Here is an 18,107-nt window from a genome sequence, read left to right on the forward strand (position 1 = left end):
GCCTGCCCCTCCCCCTCTTTGAAATTTCCAGACAAAGGGTGCTTGCTGTTGTATGGTAGAGGAGGCAGAGATTCCCTCGAAGGATTGCAGGGGGCTGACACACACGTGGTTGACGCCATCACTCGGGGTCAGGCCTGCCAAATCTGGCCAAGAGGAACTTCGTATTTGTCAATAAGATGGCATTAACTGGCTCTTTGCCAGCTCCAAAGCCACCACAAGACCAGCAGTCTGCAGCGACCGGGAGGGCTCTGTGCAGGGACCTCAGGCATAAGAATGACAAAAGTCAAGATTTAGGGTTCAGTTCCAGCTGATTTTATTTCCTTCTCAAAAAAAGTTATTTACAGAAGGTATATAGCAACAACCTGACAGGCAGTGATGGACAGAATTAGCTGGCATGATTTTTTCTTTTTTTTTTCTCTTTCCCAAACATTGCTTTTTTTTTTTTGTGGCCTTGAATTTTAAGACAAATATTCTACACGGCATATTGCACAGGATGGATGGCAAAAAAAAAAAAAAAGGAAAAAAGTTTAAAAACAAAAACCCTTAACGGAACTGCCTCTTAAAAGGCAGGTGTCCCCGTGCCTGTCATGTTATATTAAACATACATACACACAATCTTTTTGCTTATTATAATACAGACTTAAATGTACAAAGATGTTTTCCACTTTTTTTTCAATCTTTAAACACAACAGCTATAAACCTGAACACATATGCTATCACCATGCCATAAGACTAAAACAATTATATTTAGCGACAAGTAGAAAGGATTAAATAGTCAAATACAAGAATGAAAACGCAGTACATAGTGTCGCGAACTCAAATCGGCATTTAGATAGATCCAGTGGTTTAAACGGCACGTTTTTGCTTATAAAAAAAGTGCAAAAAAGATGTGGTTTACAAGTTAAAGCTACAGAATCCCTTTTTGCTGTGAATGCCCCAGTTTTAAATCCTCTGGACAGAACAGCAATTCGTTTTGTTTTGTTTTGTTTTTTAAATCTGTTTTTCTTAAAGCATTATGGTGCTGGGCTGAACTCTCCTCCCCATCCTGAAAGACCTGGGGGGGGGGGAGGGGTGGAAGGTGGAAACTGGTGGCAGGTAAAGGGATACTGTCACTTTAAGAAGCCTGCAGATTGAAGTGTAAACATGGAGAAACCAGGGGCTGATTTTTCAAACTGTGTGAGATATTAACCAGCCACCCTATTATAAAATCAGGAAATCCAAACAGCGATTTACACCGATTAACACCCCCTTTATATATTTTTTACAAAAATACACTGAGAAAATAATCAAACGTTTTCATCTCTCTTGTCTTTTTTGTTTTTTAAAAGTGTCAAAAGTCTACATTTAAATATAAAAAATTAAAAGTTAAAACTCTAGCCCTTCAGTGAAGGAGACGTAAAATGGCGTGGGTAACAACACTAGAAAAAAAAAAAGAAAAAGAAAGAAAATAAACAGAAGATAAAAAATAAAGAAATGAGGTCAAAAGACAAGAAAGCAAAAGAAAGGGGAAAAAAGGGACAAAATAAGAAAACTGTTTGGCCAGTATAAATACGTCCACATATAAAATGGCATCTGATTACATTTACAAGGAAAAAAATACAAAGATGGAGCGTCCGTGAGGGGGTAAAAATAAACGGGTTTTCTCAATTACACCTATAAGGAATAAAACACACACGGAGAAAAAATTTGGTCCTGAATTGTGTTTTTTCAAAAGTCCAGCACAGATTTGAGTTGCGTTTGAATCCTTTTAAAGAGTTAAGAATGAAAAGGAGCTGGTGATCGGTTCGTTGTAGGAATCAAACATAGCGCCATCTATCCGCTTTTTATATTATCCTACACTATTTTAAAAACTGCTCAACAGTCTTATACAGAAATCTTCAAAAGATAGACAGGATAACATGCTATATTAACCCCACCAGTGAAATAACTCAACACCATCACGATTCCCATTAAGAGAAGAAAAAAATTTCTTTTCCCCCCCGAAACCACTCCGCGGCCTCTGGACCACATCCCACAGTCTCCTAACCTCCCGCCGGCTCTGGGTAGCCTCACCTCTCTGGTATATATATATATTTTTAATTCTTTATTTTTGCACAGACCCCAGGCGGAGGTCCTGAGACCCCCAACGCCCTCTGCGCTCCGGATTCTTCTGAGTCCCCAACCAGGCGGCTGTGGCTTCCACGAGGTCCCCATGTTCATTTCTGAGGCTGGCCTGCTGCTCCCCGTACATCTCTGGCTACAGGGAGAAGGAAGAAAAAAAAAAATCCCAACCCGGGACTTCGCCAGCGTGGAGTCTCTCCATGCCAATGCTCCCCCCAAGCCCAACACAAACGCCATGGCCAGACGTATCACCCCGGAGCCTTCTGTCTTCATTGCAGAAAAAGAAAAATAAAGAAGAAAAAAATACAAAGAAGGGGTGGGAAGGAGAGGGGGCGCGCTGGATCTCCCCCCTCCTCTTTTGACCAAGAGGCAAAATAAAAATTAAGCAAGAAATCACCAAGGTGGTGAAGCGAGAGGGGCAAGATTCCTTCGGTCTCTAGAAGCTTAGCTCGGCTTCTTTTCTTGCTGGGGGTGCAACCAAGTCCGGAAGCTCGTTGGAAGGGGAGGGGGGAGTCTCTTCAAGCAAAAATGGGGAGGAAACTCGAAGTAGCTTTTTAGCCACCACCAACAACATCAATAACAACAATAAAAGGTCGCCCCCGTCTACTCTCCGCCTCCTCCGAGTCCCCAGCCCTGGGAGTGGGGGATGGGAACGCGGGTCCACTACGCCCCCGCGCTCCTTCTCCAACGACGGGACGTTGTCCAGGCCAGCCCTGCTCACTTTTTCTTCCTTTTCTTTTCCCCTTTCTCTTTCCACTCTCCATCTGTTCTTTTTCCTCTTTTTTTCTTTTTCTTTCTTTTAATTTTTTTTGTTTGCTTTGTTTTACTTTTGTTTTCCTTTTTCCTCTCCTGCCTCTGGCCCTCCTTCTCTCCGGCCCGCGCTCCTTTCAGTAGGTGAAGACCAGGTTGGAGATGCTGGACTCTAGCCAATCTCCCGAGATCATCTCGCTCACCTCGGGCGTGCAATAGTCCGGGAACTCGAAGTGGGAGCCTGAGCCGGGTTCGAAGTTAAAATCCAGGTCCCGGTCGAGCGCCGACGAGGAGCTGAAACTGCCCAGGGACATGCTCTCAAAGTTTGAACTGGGGTTCAGGTCAAGCAGGTCGTCTTCGAACTCATCGTCAGACGACGAGGAGCCGGAGGAGGAGGACGACGACGAGGAAAGCGACGAGGACGCGTGCGAGGGCGCGCTGGACGGGGCGGGCGAGGCTGCGCGCAGGCTGGCATAGCCGCGGTGGTCAGCTGGCGAGCGACCGGCTGCGGGCGATGATGCTGCACTGCTGCGGCCGCTCAGGCTCCGGCCATCAGGCGAGCATCCCGGGCCTCCATCCTCGTAAAGCCCCAGCGGGTCGCTTGGGTCGGCGCCTGCTCCCAGGCCCCCAACGGGGGACGCCGAAGCGCCTAGGCTCCCGAACAAGTAGACGCGCTTCACTTTCTTGTCGGCTGCGTGCTTGGCAGGGGTGGCCAGCGCGGTGGTCGGCGAAGTGGAGGCGGCTGGGGTGGCCGCGCTGGGAGTCCGCACCTTGTAGACCGCGGCCGGCTCGCCCAGGGGCAGCAGGGCGGCCTGCTCCGGAGAGAACGATGCAGCCGCCTTACTGCCGCCCGCCGGGACGAGTTTGGCGTGGGGCTTGCCGACCGCGCTGCCCGCCACCTTGGGGCCGCAGCTCTTCTTGGGCGCGGGCTTAGAGCTGCCGCCCGCGCCACCCCCCGCGTGGCCGCTTCCCGCGTGGCCACTGCCGCCTGCGACCTTGTCGCCCTTCTCCCCGGGCTTGGCTGCGGCCGCAGATCCCGCGCCCGCGTTGCCGGACTTCACCTTCTTCCGCGGCCGGTACTTGTAGTCAGGGTAGTCAGCCATGTGCTTGAGGCGCAGCCGCTCCGCCTCCTGGATGAACGGAATCTTGTCGCTGTCCTTGAGCAGCTTCCAGCGTTTGCCCAGTCGCTTGGAGATCTCGGCGTTGTGCATGTCGGGCGACTGCTCCATGATCTTGCGCCGCTCGATCTGCGACCACACCATAAAGGCGTTCATGGGCCGCTTGATGTGGCCACTGGGCGTCTTGCACCAGCTGGGGTCGTCCGCCTTGCCGCCCGTCGACGCGGTGGAGCCGGGCGTCGGGGAGGACGCGATGCCCAGCTCCAGGCCCGCGCCCGAGTCCGAGCTCTCCCCGGCCAGCAGCGCCTCCGTGTTCTCCGCGTTGTTAGTCTGCTGTACCATGGCCCCGGCTCGCCGGGCGCCCACGCGCGCTCACACGCTCGCGGCGCGGTCGCCGGGCCCTGCGGGCTCCCCGGGGCAGAGACCAGGGTCCCCCGAGCGGCGCACGGGCCAGGGGCTGCCGCCTCCCGCCGCCGCCGACCTAGAGTCCCCGCGGCCCTCCGTCCTCCCTCACCGCTGCAGTACTCCCTGTGGGCGCCGAAGCTGGAGCCGGCCGCGGCTAGGAGTTTCTCCAAACGTTGACGGCCCGAGTGTCTTCCAAATGCAAGTTTCTCGCCGCCTTCGGGGTAAGTCTTTCCCCCCCTTCCCTGAAGCAGTCGAATGCAGTTCACGAGAGCTCGCAGTAGCTCAGGAAAGCGACATCGTCTCTAGCGCCTAAGTCCCTTTCCTGCAGTGCAAAGCCAAAGCGACTCTGGCTCCGGGACTCTCTGTGGGCGGAATCGACGCTGAGGAGTTGGTGCAATTATTTTGTTGCAAGGTAGGAAGCCAAGAAGCTTGCATGCAACAGACCGGCATGAATAAATGTATGTTTCTCCCTCCCTCCTGCAAGAAGGGGAGCTGGTTACCGGCAGAGTTCTCCCACTGCAGACTCTCTAAGAAAGAGCGTGCAAGAACTGGAGACCGGGAGGGAGACGGCCCTCTTCCCCTCACTCTGTTTCTCTGGCTGCAGCTTAGAGCAGACCCCAATTCCGCCTCGCGCTTCTTTATCCTTTCGCAGACAGCCAATCAGCCGCTGTAACTAACGCTTCCTCGTGCCAAGCCCCTCCCCTGTCCTTCCCATTGGCTTGGAACCCGATGCAATAATAATCTCCGCGTGCAATGAGAAGCTCCAAATCTGACCTCATTCCAATTTACAGAGCAAACTTTTTAAAAGGGCTAGAAGTACAGCTGAGATTTCTGCTGCCTCTTTTTTTTCCCCTTTTGCTGGGCGCGCGCGCGCGCGTGCCTGTATGTGTGTGTGTGTGTGTGTGTGTGTATGTGTGTGTGTGTGTGCGCGCGCGCGCATGTGTGAAGAGGATGTTAATGCATGAAGTTATTAAGGGAAGAGACGGAAATGTATTCTAGCCATTATGTTAGATAACAAGGGGCTTGGAGGGGGGGGTAAGGGTGAAATACTGTAAATGGAAGCTTTCTGCTTAAAAGCCGAGTGATTATTTTTATTAGTTCTTTTCAGCGCAGGAATAAAGAATCAGCCTTTGGTGCAAAAATCTCTTTTCTCAGCTCCTTCTTAAAGCTAGAGATGTAAGTGGGGGGAGCCCCAACAATAAATCAATGGATATTGAAAACCATTAAGAAAGTGGTACCTAGACACCTGTCATCACAATTATTTTTAACAACTCTAGGTACAGCACAGACGTTGGTGTATTGTGTAAATCCCTTCAGGGTGCTATCTGTGCTGTTTTGTGAAAGGCAGAGGATTTTTTTTTCTTTCAGTAATTGCTTACTCTTTTAGTCAAACAGAGGTTAACTAGTTATTTAATGATTTCAGCTCCCCTATAAATCCTGGGTAGCCCAAACAAGGAGATTTTCCTTGAAACTCTAAGACAGTGGCCCATAATTACCTCAATAAGAGATTTTGTGTGGTTTTGTGGAGGGCGATCATGGTGAATACAGGATGGGAATTGACTTTACTTTCTAAGTATTTGTTTTCCACAGTTTCCAAAGGATAAGCTCATTATCTGCTTCCCTCCTCCCTTCAGATTACTCGCTCTCAGTTTTTCCTTACCCATTTTCTCCTGTGTGTGTGTGTTTGTGTGTGTGTGTTATTTGGTACAAATGAGCCTAAAAGTCCAAAAAAGAGAAAGGGGTAGCAAAGGTGAGTGGGGCTGCTGAACCCATCTCAGGTCCCTCTGCTGATCTTTCTTTCAGGGTCTTGCTTGTCCTCTATGCTTTGGAAACCCCACAAGCTTCATTATAGACAGCTGTTGTTAGGGCTCGCTGAGTGTGTGGTTATAAACTACTGATGTGTGTCCCGAGCCCTCTGTGACTCCTAACACCCTTTCCTTGGTAATGCAAATGCCACTTCTCCTAAAAGCAGCTTGTTTTCGAGAGACCAAGATGGAAGATTGTCAATGATGGCAGAAAAAGTAATCAAAAACCCCATTTGGTGGTCCAGGTCTGTTATCTCAGCTCTTGGGAGGTGGCAATGGGAAGATTGGGAGTTCAAGGTCATCCTCCTGCACTTCATAAGAATTCTAGGACAGCCTGGGCAATGTGAGACTCTGTCTCAAAAAGGAAAAAAAGTGCACATGTGCACACACATGGCAGACACATGTGCACACACATGTGCACACACATGGCAGACAAGGTGCCTGGATACTTAGACTGTAGACTAAGTTGGCCGTACGAATCACCCTTTCCCAAGATCTGCAAATTGGATTTTTAGTAAAAACTGATCTTTCTCAGTACAATGATAGACTGATTTTCATCAGGCCAGTGACAGGCCGGCGTCCAACTTAAAAGTCAGCTTTGGATCCATAGCAGAGTAGTTCCGGGTGGTATATTTCCACTTATCTTGTCAGCCTTTTTAAGTATCCAGGCTTAGAAGAGGCCTAGGGTGTCAGAGTTAGACATTTACTGGAAAGAATGCCCTGTGGAGACAGCTGATCAGGATTCCCAAGACCAACCACAAGCAAGAATGTTTTTGTGGGCAAAAGCAAATAATTGTTTGACCATTTGCTATTCATCACAACCCTTTTTATTCCCAGAGGATGAATCCTAAAATAGCACGTGCCTCCCCCCACCCAAAAAACTTCCACAAATAAAGGTATTTTGCATAACAAAGGCAAGGCATATATGTTTTTTTCCTGATATGCACAGATGCACATCCTTTAAATACTATGAGTCTGACAGCTGAATTATTCCAAGAGGTCTATTGTCTATGAAATCAACATTTTCAATATGATAAAATAAATGTTTGTTCTGTAGATTCTGTACTAAATAATTTTGATAATGTGGCAAAAGATGAGTGTTGATGTATTTGATGGTATTTCCACCAGTGGTGTAAATCAGCCATCCTAATTACACTCATTCTTAGCACAAAGATTTTATTTAAAAAAAAATTGAAAAAGTAGTTCCTGAATTAATTCTTTTGATAAATGCATTTAAACAACAACAAAAAACAGACTTTACATTGTACCATTATAGTATATGCCACCAAAGGAGAAAAACCCTTTAAGAGAGAAAAAAAAAACGTATTTTAAATTAATTAATTAATTTTTGACTTCAAGTGTACCACCTGCCTCTGTGCATATATGGAGGTCAGAGGACAACTTGCTGGAGCCAGTGCTCCCCTTCCACTCCTCTGGGTCCTGGAATTATCTCGAGTTGTCAGTTTGGCAGCAGGAGTCTGCACCAGCTGCAAGAGTCCACCCGCTGGAAAAAGCCCTCCTCGTCTCCGGGACTAGAAGATGCCCCCATTTCTACTGTTTCTTTAGAACTGGTGAAATACGGGCTGGTAGCTTCCACTGATGCTATTACATCATTACAGACTCTACGTCTGTAGAATATATACTTGAGAGCTTGGGCTGACTGAAGTGGGCCAGTTTCAGTTCTTAGAGCACTTGGAATGCAGCAGACCTGACAGAGAGCTTTTCATTAAAGTCATCTTGTCGTGAGTAAAGTACACCTACATTGGGATGGATTGGGTTTCATACCAAATAATGGGAGAGGGCTTTCTGTGTCTCATTACCTAACTTCATGAGCTTTGGAATCGGTTCTCCATTACTGAAGCCCTCCATTCCCCCAGATATCAGCTGTTCGGGGGCCCTAGTAAATCAGTGCCCAGTGTTCCTTCCCTCTGCTCTTTTTGTATGAACAGAAAACCCAGATCATTCTGCAAACAAGTCCTGACTTAGAATAATCAACTAATGGCCTTTATTGGAAACGATACTAGGCCTTTCACATTTTGAATTAAGGCAGATATTTATTTTATTCCATTAATTGCCATCCATTTGACACGAAAATGTAATATCTGCTAATGCATTTTTCTTGCTTCTGCACACCTGCACGACATAAAACCCAATATCCACAAAATGGTATGGGGCATAGATGGAAAGATTTACCTCCACTGCTTAATGTGTTCCTATAGCTCTGAGAGAGGAAAACCTGCATGGAAATTAGTTTCACAAACCTGGCTTGGCAGTATTTTTCAAGATTTCTGTTTGATTTGGGTTGACTGTAGAAACTGCGATTGTACGAACGGGTCGTCTTGAGCATTCAGTTACAAATAAACAGAGGTGGGGAAGCATTGTTAATTTTGTTGGCTGGAAAGTGCTCTGGGAAACCGAGGGTCATCAGCCTTGTTTTGGGTTCCACACCGAAAGAACTCTTTCCCACCCCCGCCCCCCATGCGCTCCATCCTTGGGGCTGAGGAAGTTGTTCTGAAACTGGTTTAGGAGACTATTGAAACCTACTAATTCTTGAAGTTTTGGTTGTGACCCTTAGCCTGTAACGGCCGAACTCTCTCCATAATAATTCTGATTCGAAAAAATATTAAGCAGGATAAATGAAATCTGTCATTTATTTCCACTGTCAGAATACATAGAGATAAGAAACATTTATTCCTAATAATTTCACCGCCTTCTCATCCCTCATAGTCTGCTCTTCATACCCATGCCAGTCAATGTCAACACATTTTTCCTTGACTCTTGAGAACACGCAGAAAACGAGTGTGTGCGCGGGCCGCATAGATAGGAAGCATTAACTGGGTTTTCTGCTCTGTTTCCCCAGACAGGCCTGGCACACCCACCCAGATCTGTGGCGTTGCTGAGTGCAGACAGCGCCTCCCAATCCGGGAGAAGCAGCCGCCAGGTGGCAGCGCCGAGCCTGCCTGAGTCTCCAGCAACGTGGGAAAACGTGGGGGGAGAGCCAACTGTCTCTTCCTGGTCTCCCGAACCAGTTAACCCCCAGGCTTTCACCTTTTCTAGGAAGTGGTTCAAAGGACCAGCGGGAAACAGGGTAGGTTGGTGAATTCTGGTTATGTTTCGCCGTATGTTAAAGTTTAGGGTAATCGATCTCTGCCCTCTGTTTGCTTGTCGGAAACCCCCAATGGGGAGGAGAAGCCGAGATTCCCGGCTTCGGATCTGGTAACCTCACCCGGGAGTCTTGGGTGCCCGCACCCTGGTCATCTCCCTCGGGCGGGAAGGAGCTTAAATGCGGTTTCTCTGCCAGCTGTGCGCTCCGCTTCGGAGGCGGCAGCGACACACGGCGCATGACCAAAGGAGTCCCAAAAGCCATCCCCCGCTCCTGAAAAGAAATGGTTCCCATGGCACGGCACGGCACTCCTCGCCGAGCGCAGCGACTTGGGTCCTGCCGGAGCTCGCCTGGGACTCCCGGTGCACTGGCCGAATCTCGCCTTTCCACGACTCTTACAGAGAGCAGCTAAATTGCAATCGACTCAAGTCGTGCTTTCCTTCTGTAAACGTGGCTCGGACGGTGCTCACAGCCGCGTTTCAGCACTGTCTTCCCAGGAGGTTCATGGCCAGGCAAGCGCGGGCAACGCCCCCGCAGCCCGCTCCAGCTCCCGGGCCTTCTTTGAAGTTGCAGCTCGAGCAGACACTTCGGGAGGGGGTGGAGTGGGGCTCCTACCCAGTCCCTTTCCTGTCGCTCCCCTCCCCCGCCGCCAGCTTGGACTTGGTCACTGGAGCCCAGTTCCGCCGCTGACCGGAACCGACAGCCATTTGGTCCCTTTGAGCACTCGGGTGCCTAGCATCCCCTTACCCTCCGTGAGCCTCTCCTGGACCAAACAGTGCGCACTCGGGACCGGGACTCACGCTGCAACTCTCGCAGGGACTGGTCCCCGCGGGAGGGGCGGTGCACCCGCAGCGGCCCTGGGCTCTTTCCTGGAGGCACAACGAAGAAACCCGACAATTTGCTCCCCACCCCCAGTCCCTAGCTGGATCGGGAAGGTTGAGGTGTCTGTCAGTGAGTCCAGAGAGGACTTCTAAGGCACCCCAGAATGCCTGGAGCCCTTCTCGAGGGGCGTGCCCTATGCTCTGTGTGGCAGGGAAGGCGGCTAACTAAAAGGCTGAGCCCCGGGCGTTCCTCTCGAGCAGTGCTAGTTTCTTCCCTACAGTCCCCGAAAACAGGACCCGGAATCCAACTAGGGCATCCTCTCCCAACCCTGGGGCCCCGACCTCCACTCCTCCCCCCCCCACCCCCACCCCGTGTAGTCCTCGTCATCGAGCCCACAGCCGAGTAAAAGCAATTACAGTTTGAAGTCCCAGGAGGCAAGAAAATGATTTCGCTTATGGAAAGAACCGCATAAAGTAGAGCTCCCTAAAGGTTAGAGAACTAGGGAGCGGCCTTGGAGGTTGAGAGCCGGGCGGGCGGGGATGGAGGGCTTGCGGCTGGAGAATGGTCCACAGAAGCCACGCAGTGTCAAAGAGGGGAGGAGCAAGAGCGAAGGCGTGGGCTTCGCTGCAGAGGACGAGTAGCGATCGCTTAGGGTGCCAAGTGATAGGAGTCAGAGGAGGGGTGAAGCGAGCAGCCCACGGGCAGCTGGCTGGGCGAAGGGCTCCTCCTGGCACACGAGTTCTCCTTGCCCAGCCTTTCACCTCCGGCTTCCCGCTCGTGCAGACTGCACCAAGACGCACACTGCGCTGGGGGCGCTCGCGGGCATGGGATGGGCGGGTGCGGCAAGAACCAAAGAGCTCTGTACCCCACACCGCGTAGGGCGTGCTGCACACCTGGCACCCGGGACTCACCATCTGTTCAGAGCTGCCTCCTCGGCCCAGGGGTGTGGCCTGGGGACAGATAAGAGTACCTTGTGGCAGCGAAGGCTCTACATCAACTGCCACTTCAACTGCCAATCAGCGCTGGGAGTGCCCTACTGAGTGTCTCTGCTCAGCTTCAGAGCTTCCCGTGGCAGGTCTCAAGAAATGCATCACCTATTCCTTTCCTCTGCAGCTACAAGAGAATCCTGTATATACTGTAAAATAAATCCATACGGAACCGTAAGGCAGAGGCCAATTAACCTTTGTAAAGGGCCAAATTTGGGGACCAAGAGAAGGGTGTTGTTTGTTCAAGTAACCTAGAATAGAAGTTGATGATTTTTTTTTTCTTAGTAGTCCCTGAAGCGTAAAACTCCTCGGCCTGTTTGTCCCGTACTCAACAGCATCCAGATTTCCAGTCAGGCGTGGTGGATCACACCCCCAAATCTCAGCACTTGGTTGAGGCAAGAGGATTGCCACAAGTTGAAGGCCAGCCTGGCTTTACAGAGTCAGACTGCGTCAAGTGAGTTACATAAGTAAGTTTATCTATCTTGTCAAGACAAATATCTGAAGGCGCATCCTTGCGACACTCAAATTAACTAAATTTCACAAACATTATCTGAAATATTGCCTTGTTGTACAAATGTTGAGTCACTTGTTTTGTTTTTGAGACAAATTCTAATGTAACCTAGGCTGGCCTTGAAATGTGTAGCTAGAATGACTTGAAACTCCTGATTCTTTGGTCTCCTGCTCCTAAGTATGGAGATTACTGGCTTGCACCACTGTGCATTGTGTGATGCAACTTTAAATGAAAGAAAAATTGTGTGTCACCTTACTTGCTATACACTTGTTTTTAAAAATCTACATAATACCCAATATACCATTTATTACAATCTACACAGTGTATAATAAAACTATATAGTGTATAATAAAACATTTTAAGTATGCATGGCTCATGCCTGTATTCTCAGTACCTGGGAGGCTGAGGCAGGGTGATCACTAAATGATAGCTCACTTTATGGGCTATAAAGTGAGCTCAAGGTTATCCTAGGCTACCTAGTTAAATTCTGTCTCCAAACAAAAAGTCCAATCAAGCAATCAAAGAAAAACAGGATCTTCGAGACAGCTCGGTGGGTCAAATCACTTGCCATGACAAGGTTGGTGACTTGAGTTTAATCCACATGACCTACATACGAGAGCAGGCAGCTGTAATCTCCTCTTTCCTAGGTGCGACAGAAGGCAGAGAACGCAGACTCCTGCAGGATAACCCTGAGCTGCCCGGCAGTCCAACCTGCAGTACTAAGCACAGCGGGGCGGGGCGGGGCAGGGGGACACACACAACAGAGTCTCTCAGTAAGAGTTCTAGTGAGAGTTCGCTCCGGAAAGTTGTCTTCTGACCTCCATGCCCATACCTGTGGCACACATGCTGACACATGTGCATGCACGCACACAGAACAAATGTATTTTAAAAAGATAAAAAAAATGTGCATAATAAGGTTATATTTTACTAGAACACCCAAACTGTTCACAAATTCCAAATTTGTCCTGGGGGAGTTCTACCATCCAGATCTGAAGTTTGCACTGTAGCTGTCAGGCAAGTGCCAATCACTGAGAATTCTGCTGATACTTGGAGTTCCCACCTTGGCAGTGGATGTGCTGGTGTCTTGGTGATCCAGGCTCCTGGCAGTAATCCCTAAGTGTGTTATGGACCTTTCCATCACAAACTTCCTTTGGCCATTGGGACATGAGTTACTGTAAGAAATTTATTCATGATTATGGGGACTGATAAGTCCTTAGATATACACTTTGTAGACTTCAGACACAGGAGGACTAATAGCACAGTTAGAATAATAATAATAATAATAATAATAAAGGCAAGGTAAAAACAGTGCCCAACCCAGAAGACAGTTGGACAAGGGAAGTTGCCTTTTATAGATATGGGAGAGGACCAATTATTTAATTCTATTAAGCCTTTTCAGCCACATTAGGGAGTCCATTCCGTCTTACTCAACTTTTAGATTAAATGTGAAAGTCAGCCCAAAATATGCTCATAGATAATTCCAGAATGTTCCAACAAATATTTTGGGTACTTAATGGCCCAGTCAAATTGATGAACAAAATTAACCGCCACAGTTACCCATAGATCTTAGAGACATGGTTGTACTTAAGTTGTACTTAAAGTTGTACTTAAGTTGTACTTAAGTTGTACTTTTGTGCCCTGGCTGAATAAGTAGCTAGGCAGAGAAAATATGTTGGTGGTAAAAAATGGGGAGCTCTTCAGTCCTTCCTTCTTGTGTTTTGCCCCTCAAACTCTTAAAATCCTTAAATAACAAAATTCAAAATAATTAAATTTACCCCTTAAATTAAAATGTGCATTATCGAAGAAAAGTATTCTGTTGAGCGAGTAAACATTATGGCTGCTGGTGAAGTTCGAGTGTGTGTGTGTGTGGTGTAGGTGTGAGGTTGATAGTGGTATCTAGCTAGCGAGCTTGTTTCAAGGATCTCCAGGCCAAATTCTAGAATTATGGAATTATAGGTGGCCATCATGTCTGCCTGACGTTTTCATGGGTGCTGGGGCTCTGAACTGGTCCTTACACATCGCAAGTGCTTTATCCACCTGGCCAAATTCTTGATAGCTTTTCCTGTATGCTCAAGGAACATGCACACAAGGAATTAGGGGAGGGGGGGGACGTTTCTTTGAGAAAGGGTGGTTTGAGGACATTGCTCGGTGAAACAGTGTGGGATGATACACAAGAAGGTTAATATTTGTTGCCCTCTTTAAGCATGTTGCTTTAATTTCTCCGTGCTGGAAAGTCCCTGATGTTAATACACGAGATAGTATCACTAAGATTACTTAGAGCTTAAGGTATGTTACAGCTTAACTCAGAGTAGGTACAGCTCTCTTTTTCATGTATGTGCCTCAAGGGGAAGCAAGGCGGGGGAGGAAACCTTCCTCAGGAAACTCCATGCCGTGTCAAATGGAAGGATTTCCCTCGCTGACCTTCCTTTAGAGGTAAAGTGATCACAGTCACGCATGTCTGCTGTATTTAATAGTTCGAACAGAAGTTTCTAGCTTCCAGAATTGGGAGCTTTAAAAATAGAACAGTGCGGTTGGGGATGGTGGCCCAGGCCTTTAATCCTAGCTCTCAAGAAGCAGATACACGTGGTTCTCTTGTGAGTTTGAGGCCAGTCTAAATTAATCAGTTAAATAAAAACGATAATAAGAGCCAGTGTCGTGTCTGTGGTCATTAGGGGTTCCTTCCTGCATTTGCCTGGGCAGGATGGGCCACCCTGAGCTCCAGGCCTGTCCTGAGAGAGCAGTGATTGAGCAAATTAAAGTTCCTTTTTCCCTTAAGAATTTTTGACCTGTGTGTGTGTGTGTGTGTGTGTGTGTGTGTGTGTGTGTGTGTGTGTGTACACATTTAGTGCTTGAGGGTCTATGAGCATATGCATGTATAGGTCAGAAGACAATGTCAGTCTTGTTTCTTGGGTGCTTGTCAACCTTGTTACTTTGTTTTTTGAGACAGGGTTTCTCCGTCCTGGAGTTTGCCAAGTAGCCTAGAGTGGCTGGCCACTGAGACCCAGGGATCTGCCTCTCTAGTACTGGGATTCCAAGCTTGTACCATCACAACTGGGTTTTTAATGTGGGTTCCGAGGATCATCTAAGGTCCTCATACTTGTCAGGCAGTGTTTTGTTTTTGTTTTTGTTTTTTCCAGCTAAACTATTTTCCCAGCCCCATTAACGTTCCTTCTTACTGACTCTGAGTCTACAGCAGTTCGTTCCTTGGTAGTTTCTCAGGCTGAATGGCTCCGTAGCTAAGCATGTGGCATATTTTATTGCCATGACTGAGAGACCGAGACTGGGGATAAGCCTAGGGCTACCTGCATGCTGATAAGCACCGGCTGACGGGACTACTGAACCCAGCCCTTCCTCCTGCCCCTCCTCTTCCTTCTTCCCCTCCTTCCCTTCCTCCTCTTCCTTCTCCCCCTCTTTTCCTTCTCCCTCTCCTCCTCCTTCCTCAGTACTCATGCCTGTGAAACATTCATTCTGTCATTGAGCTTCAGCTCCAGCCCCTTTACTCACTCCAATGCTTCCCCAGAATTGACATGTATCACTCATCTTCATAGTCCATCGGACATAATTTGGTTTATGGCCTTGCCGAAGAGGCTTAGAGATACAGCTTGCCCTTCTATTTCAGGAAAAAGAAGAGAGGATATAAGTGAATACTAGACATTTGTTCTAGATTACCTAAATAACCAACAAACTGTGTCTATAAATTTATTTTGAGTAAATACTATTGTCCTTTTAGGTACAATAGTAAAATCAATTTTTATGTTCTGTCAGTAATTTTTTTTTTAACTTGGACTACTTTAGTCTGCTGGTTGTTTGTAACTCTCTGGAGATGCAAACCCTTCTGGTTATGAGTATGACATTCTCACAGCAGAAAGCTATCATAAGTAGAAAGAAATGTCATGACCCAGATCATTTTAAAAGTTACTAGCAATCTGCAGAAGCAGGTCTTGACAGAAGCTGCTTCTGCTAAAACCCATTGTCTTCTCATTCAGGCTTGGAAGGGAATAAAAATGATGAGATCCTGTACCCACTTAACCCAGCGCACCCCACTTCCAAGCTGAAGGCACAGAGGTTATCCTTTCCACTAGAGCAGTGGTTCTCAACCTTCTTAACACTGTGGCCCTTTAATACAGTTCCTCATGTTGTGGTGACCCCCAACCATATTTTCATTGCTACTTCACAACTAATTTTGCTACTGTGATACATCGTAATGTAAATACCTGTGTTTTCCAATGGTTTTAAGTGACCTGAGAAAGGGTCATTCGATACCTCAAAGGGGTCACAACCCACAGGCTGACAAATGCTGCTCTAGAGCCACCTTGGAGTCCAGGGACAGGAGTGATCTATAAACATCTTTGTGACAAGGGACTTCTTTGTGTCCGGAAAGATCCCCAAAGGACCTGTTGGCCTAGAAGCAGAGAACAGTTATCTGAGGTGAGAGACCCTGCAGCAGATCATCTGGAACCAGGCTGGTTTTCCCCTGTGATATGACACTAATTAACACATTGATTAACAGATTAACAATTTATCAGCTGAGACAATTGATGGGTGGGACCACACCTTGACATCTCACCCCAGAGAGGGCAATTACCCGTGGTGCTGAGGCTGCACCCCGGAGCAAATAATCACCTAGGAACCAGACTGATTTCCTCAAGCAATAACTGTGATAGGACTTCCTCTGTCCCTCTTGCAGAACCAGAAGGAGACAATGATCAACCAGATCACACCTTATCCAAGACTAGAAGTCAGAGGAAACGAAGTTTAGGAAGAAGTGAGCTCTGTGGAGATTGCTAGCCATTTTCTTTCCCAGGTACATTTGCTGAGGCTCTGTACAAGCTTTTGTAGAGCGCAGGCATCTATACTAAATGGGAAAAAGAGAGAAGCTATGACCCTACGGGTTGGTATTCCCAAATGGCCATCTTCAGGACCACCAGATGAACGGTTGTTTTTCCCTACAGGGTATCAGGGGAGTGCTAGTACAATATAGAAGGCTAGTAGATGTGGCCACAAAGAAATCTGTACCAGCCCAAGTCAAAACAGCTAGCAAAAGGGACATACAAAACCAAACAAATCCTTCCCCAGCCCCTTTATAGCTAATCTCCCTTCCTTCCTCCCTTTGAGCCCCCCCCCACGTAAATCTTTCTCTTTCAAAATATTTTTGTAGTTTTGAACCCGATGACACAAGAAGTTAAAGAGCAAATCTCCAGCTCTGAAAGGCAGAACTTTCACGGTGGAGGGATAAGAGCCAAACACTTAACCAGACTCTCCATCAAAAGAACAGGAACGGGGGACTGGAGAGAAGGCTTAGTGGTTAAGAGTACTGGCTGCTCTTTCAGAGGACCTGGGTTCAATTCCCAGCACCCAGCACCCAAACGGCAGTTCACAGCTCTTTGTAACTGCAGTTCCAGGGAATCCAACATCCTCCCCTCACACAGACCTACATGTAGGCAAAACATCAATGCACACAAAATAATTTGCAAATAGAAATTTAATAAGTCTTAAAACAAACGAAAAGGACCTAGAGTTGTAGTTCAGTTGTAGAACACTTGCCCAGCACGAAAGACACACTGTCTGAATTCTCACACCACAAAGAATAAAGCCTAAGAGGCCATGTCCAAGAGGGGGTCTGGAGTAGAATGCTAAAATATAGAAGAAAATCTGAACTTCTAAGTGTTTGGAATGTCTGTAAATGTGGATAATACTGTAGAAATACAGTCAAGTCCTTCTCAAGTGTTTGTTTTAAGTCAAGTTTCAGTACATTTCAAAAGACTACCATGTCACAGGATATGTTCATAATCACAAGAAGATTAAGCAAAAAAAAATCAGCAAAGAAAAGGTTATTTGAACATCGTTTGGAATATCCTAATATAGTCAAAAACTAAGCCACATACTTTAAAAAACTTATTTTATGTGCATTGGTGTTTGCCCCCCCCCCCACTTCTCTCGTGTATGTGTGTGTGTTTCTCAGATCCCCTAGAACTAGAGTTACAGATAGTTGTGAGCTACCTTGTGGGTGCTGGGAATTGAACCTGGGTCCTCTGTAAGAACAGCCCATGCTCTTAACTGCTGAGTCATTTCTCCAGACCTCTAAGCAGCATACTTTTAAAGAATTCACCTTCAAGGTGAAGCCACACTTGCACCTCAACTGCTACAGGTGTAAATTAAACCCAAATGAAAGTGAACAGCAGGACAATTAAAAAGACAAGTGCAGATATCAATGAAGTCGAGAACAAGTGTGCTACAGAGAAAGAAGTTAGTTCTCGGAAGTGACTTATACGTCTAGCAAGACTATTTCAAAGAGAAAAATAAACCACACCAATGAGCACTAACCAAAGTGTATATCCCTAAAGATTATACAGTCACCAAAAGGATGAGAAAATGAGGTACTGGGGAGATAGCATGGTCAGGAAAGCAGTACTTGCTGAGCCAGAATGAGGACCCAAGTTCCATCCTTAGAACTCACATACAAAAACTAAAACCTGGTGGTGGATGCCCGCAAGTCCAGTGTTAAGG

General features: G+C 47.3%; 1 protein-coding gene across 1 annotated transcript; it reads right to left on the minus strand.

The window, feature by feature from the left end:
- Positions 1 to 289: 289 nt before the first annotated feature.
- On the minus strand, positions 290 to 5,107 carry Sox4 (SRY-box transcription factor 4). The gene has a single exon (XM_085699327.2). The coding sequence runs from the start codon at positions 4,308 to 4,310 to the stop codon at positions 2,988 to 2,990; it is 1,323 nt and encodes a 440-aa protein (XP_085555453.2). The 5' UTR covers positions 4,311 to 5,107; the 3' UTR covers positions 290 to 2,987.
- Between the last annotated feature and the right edge of the window lie 13,000 nt (positions 5,108 to 18,107).

This window comes from Myodes glareolus, chromosome 14, assembly GCF_982192425.1.
Source record: "Myodes glareolus chromosome 14, mMyoGla1.1, whole genome shotgun sequence".
In the NCBI taxonomy this organism is placed as follows: Eukaryota; Metazoa; Chordata; class Mammalia; order Rodentia; family Cricetidae; genus Myodes; species Myodes glareolus.

Excerpts from the sequence above, each read along its gene's own strand:
- Sox4 (XM_085699327.2), bottom strand. The coding sequence starts at position 4,310 with ATGGTACAGCAGACTAACAACGCGGAGAACACGGAGGCGCTGCTGGCC.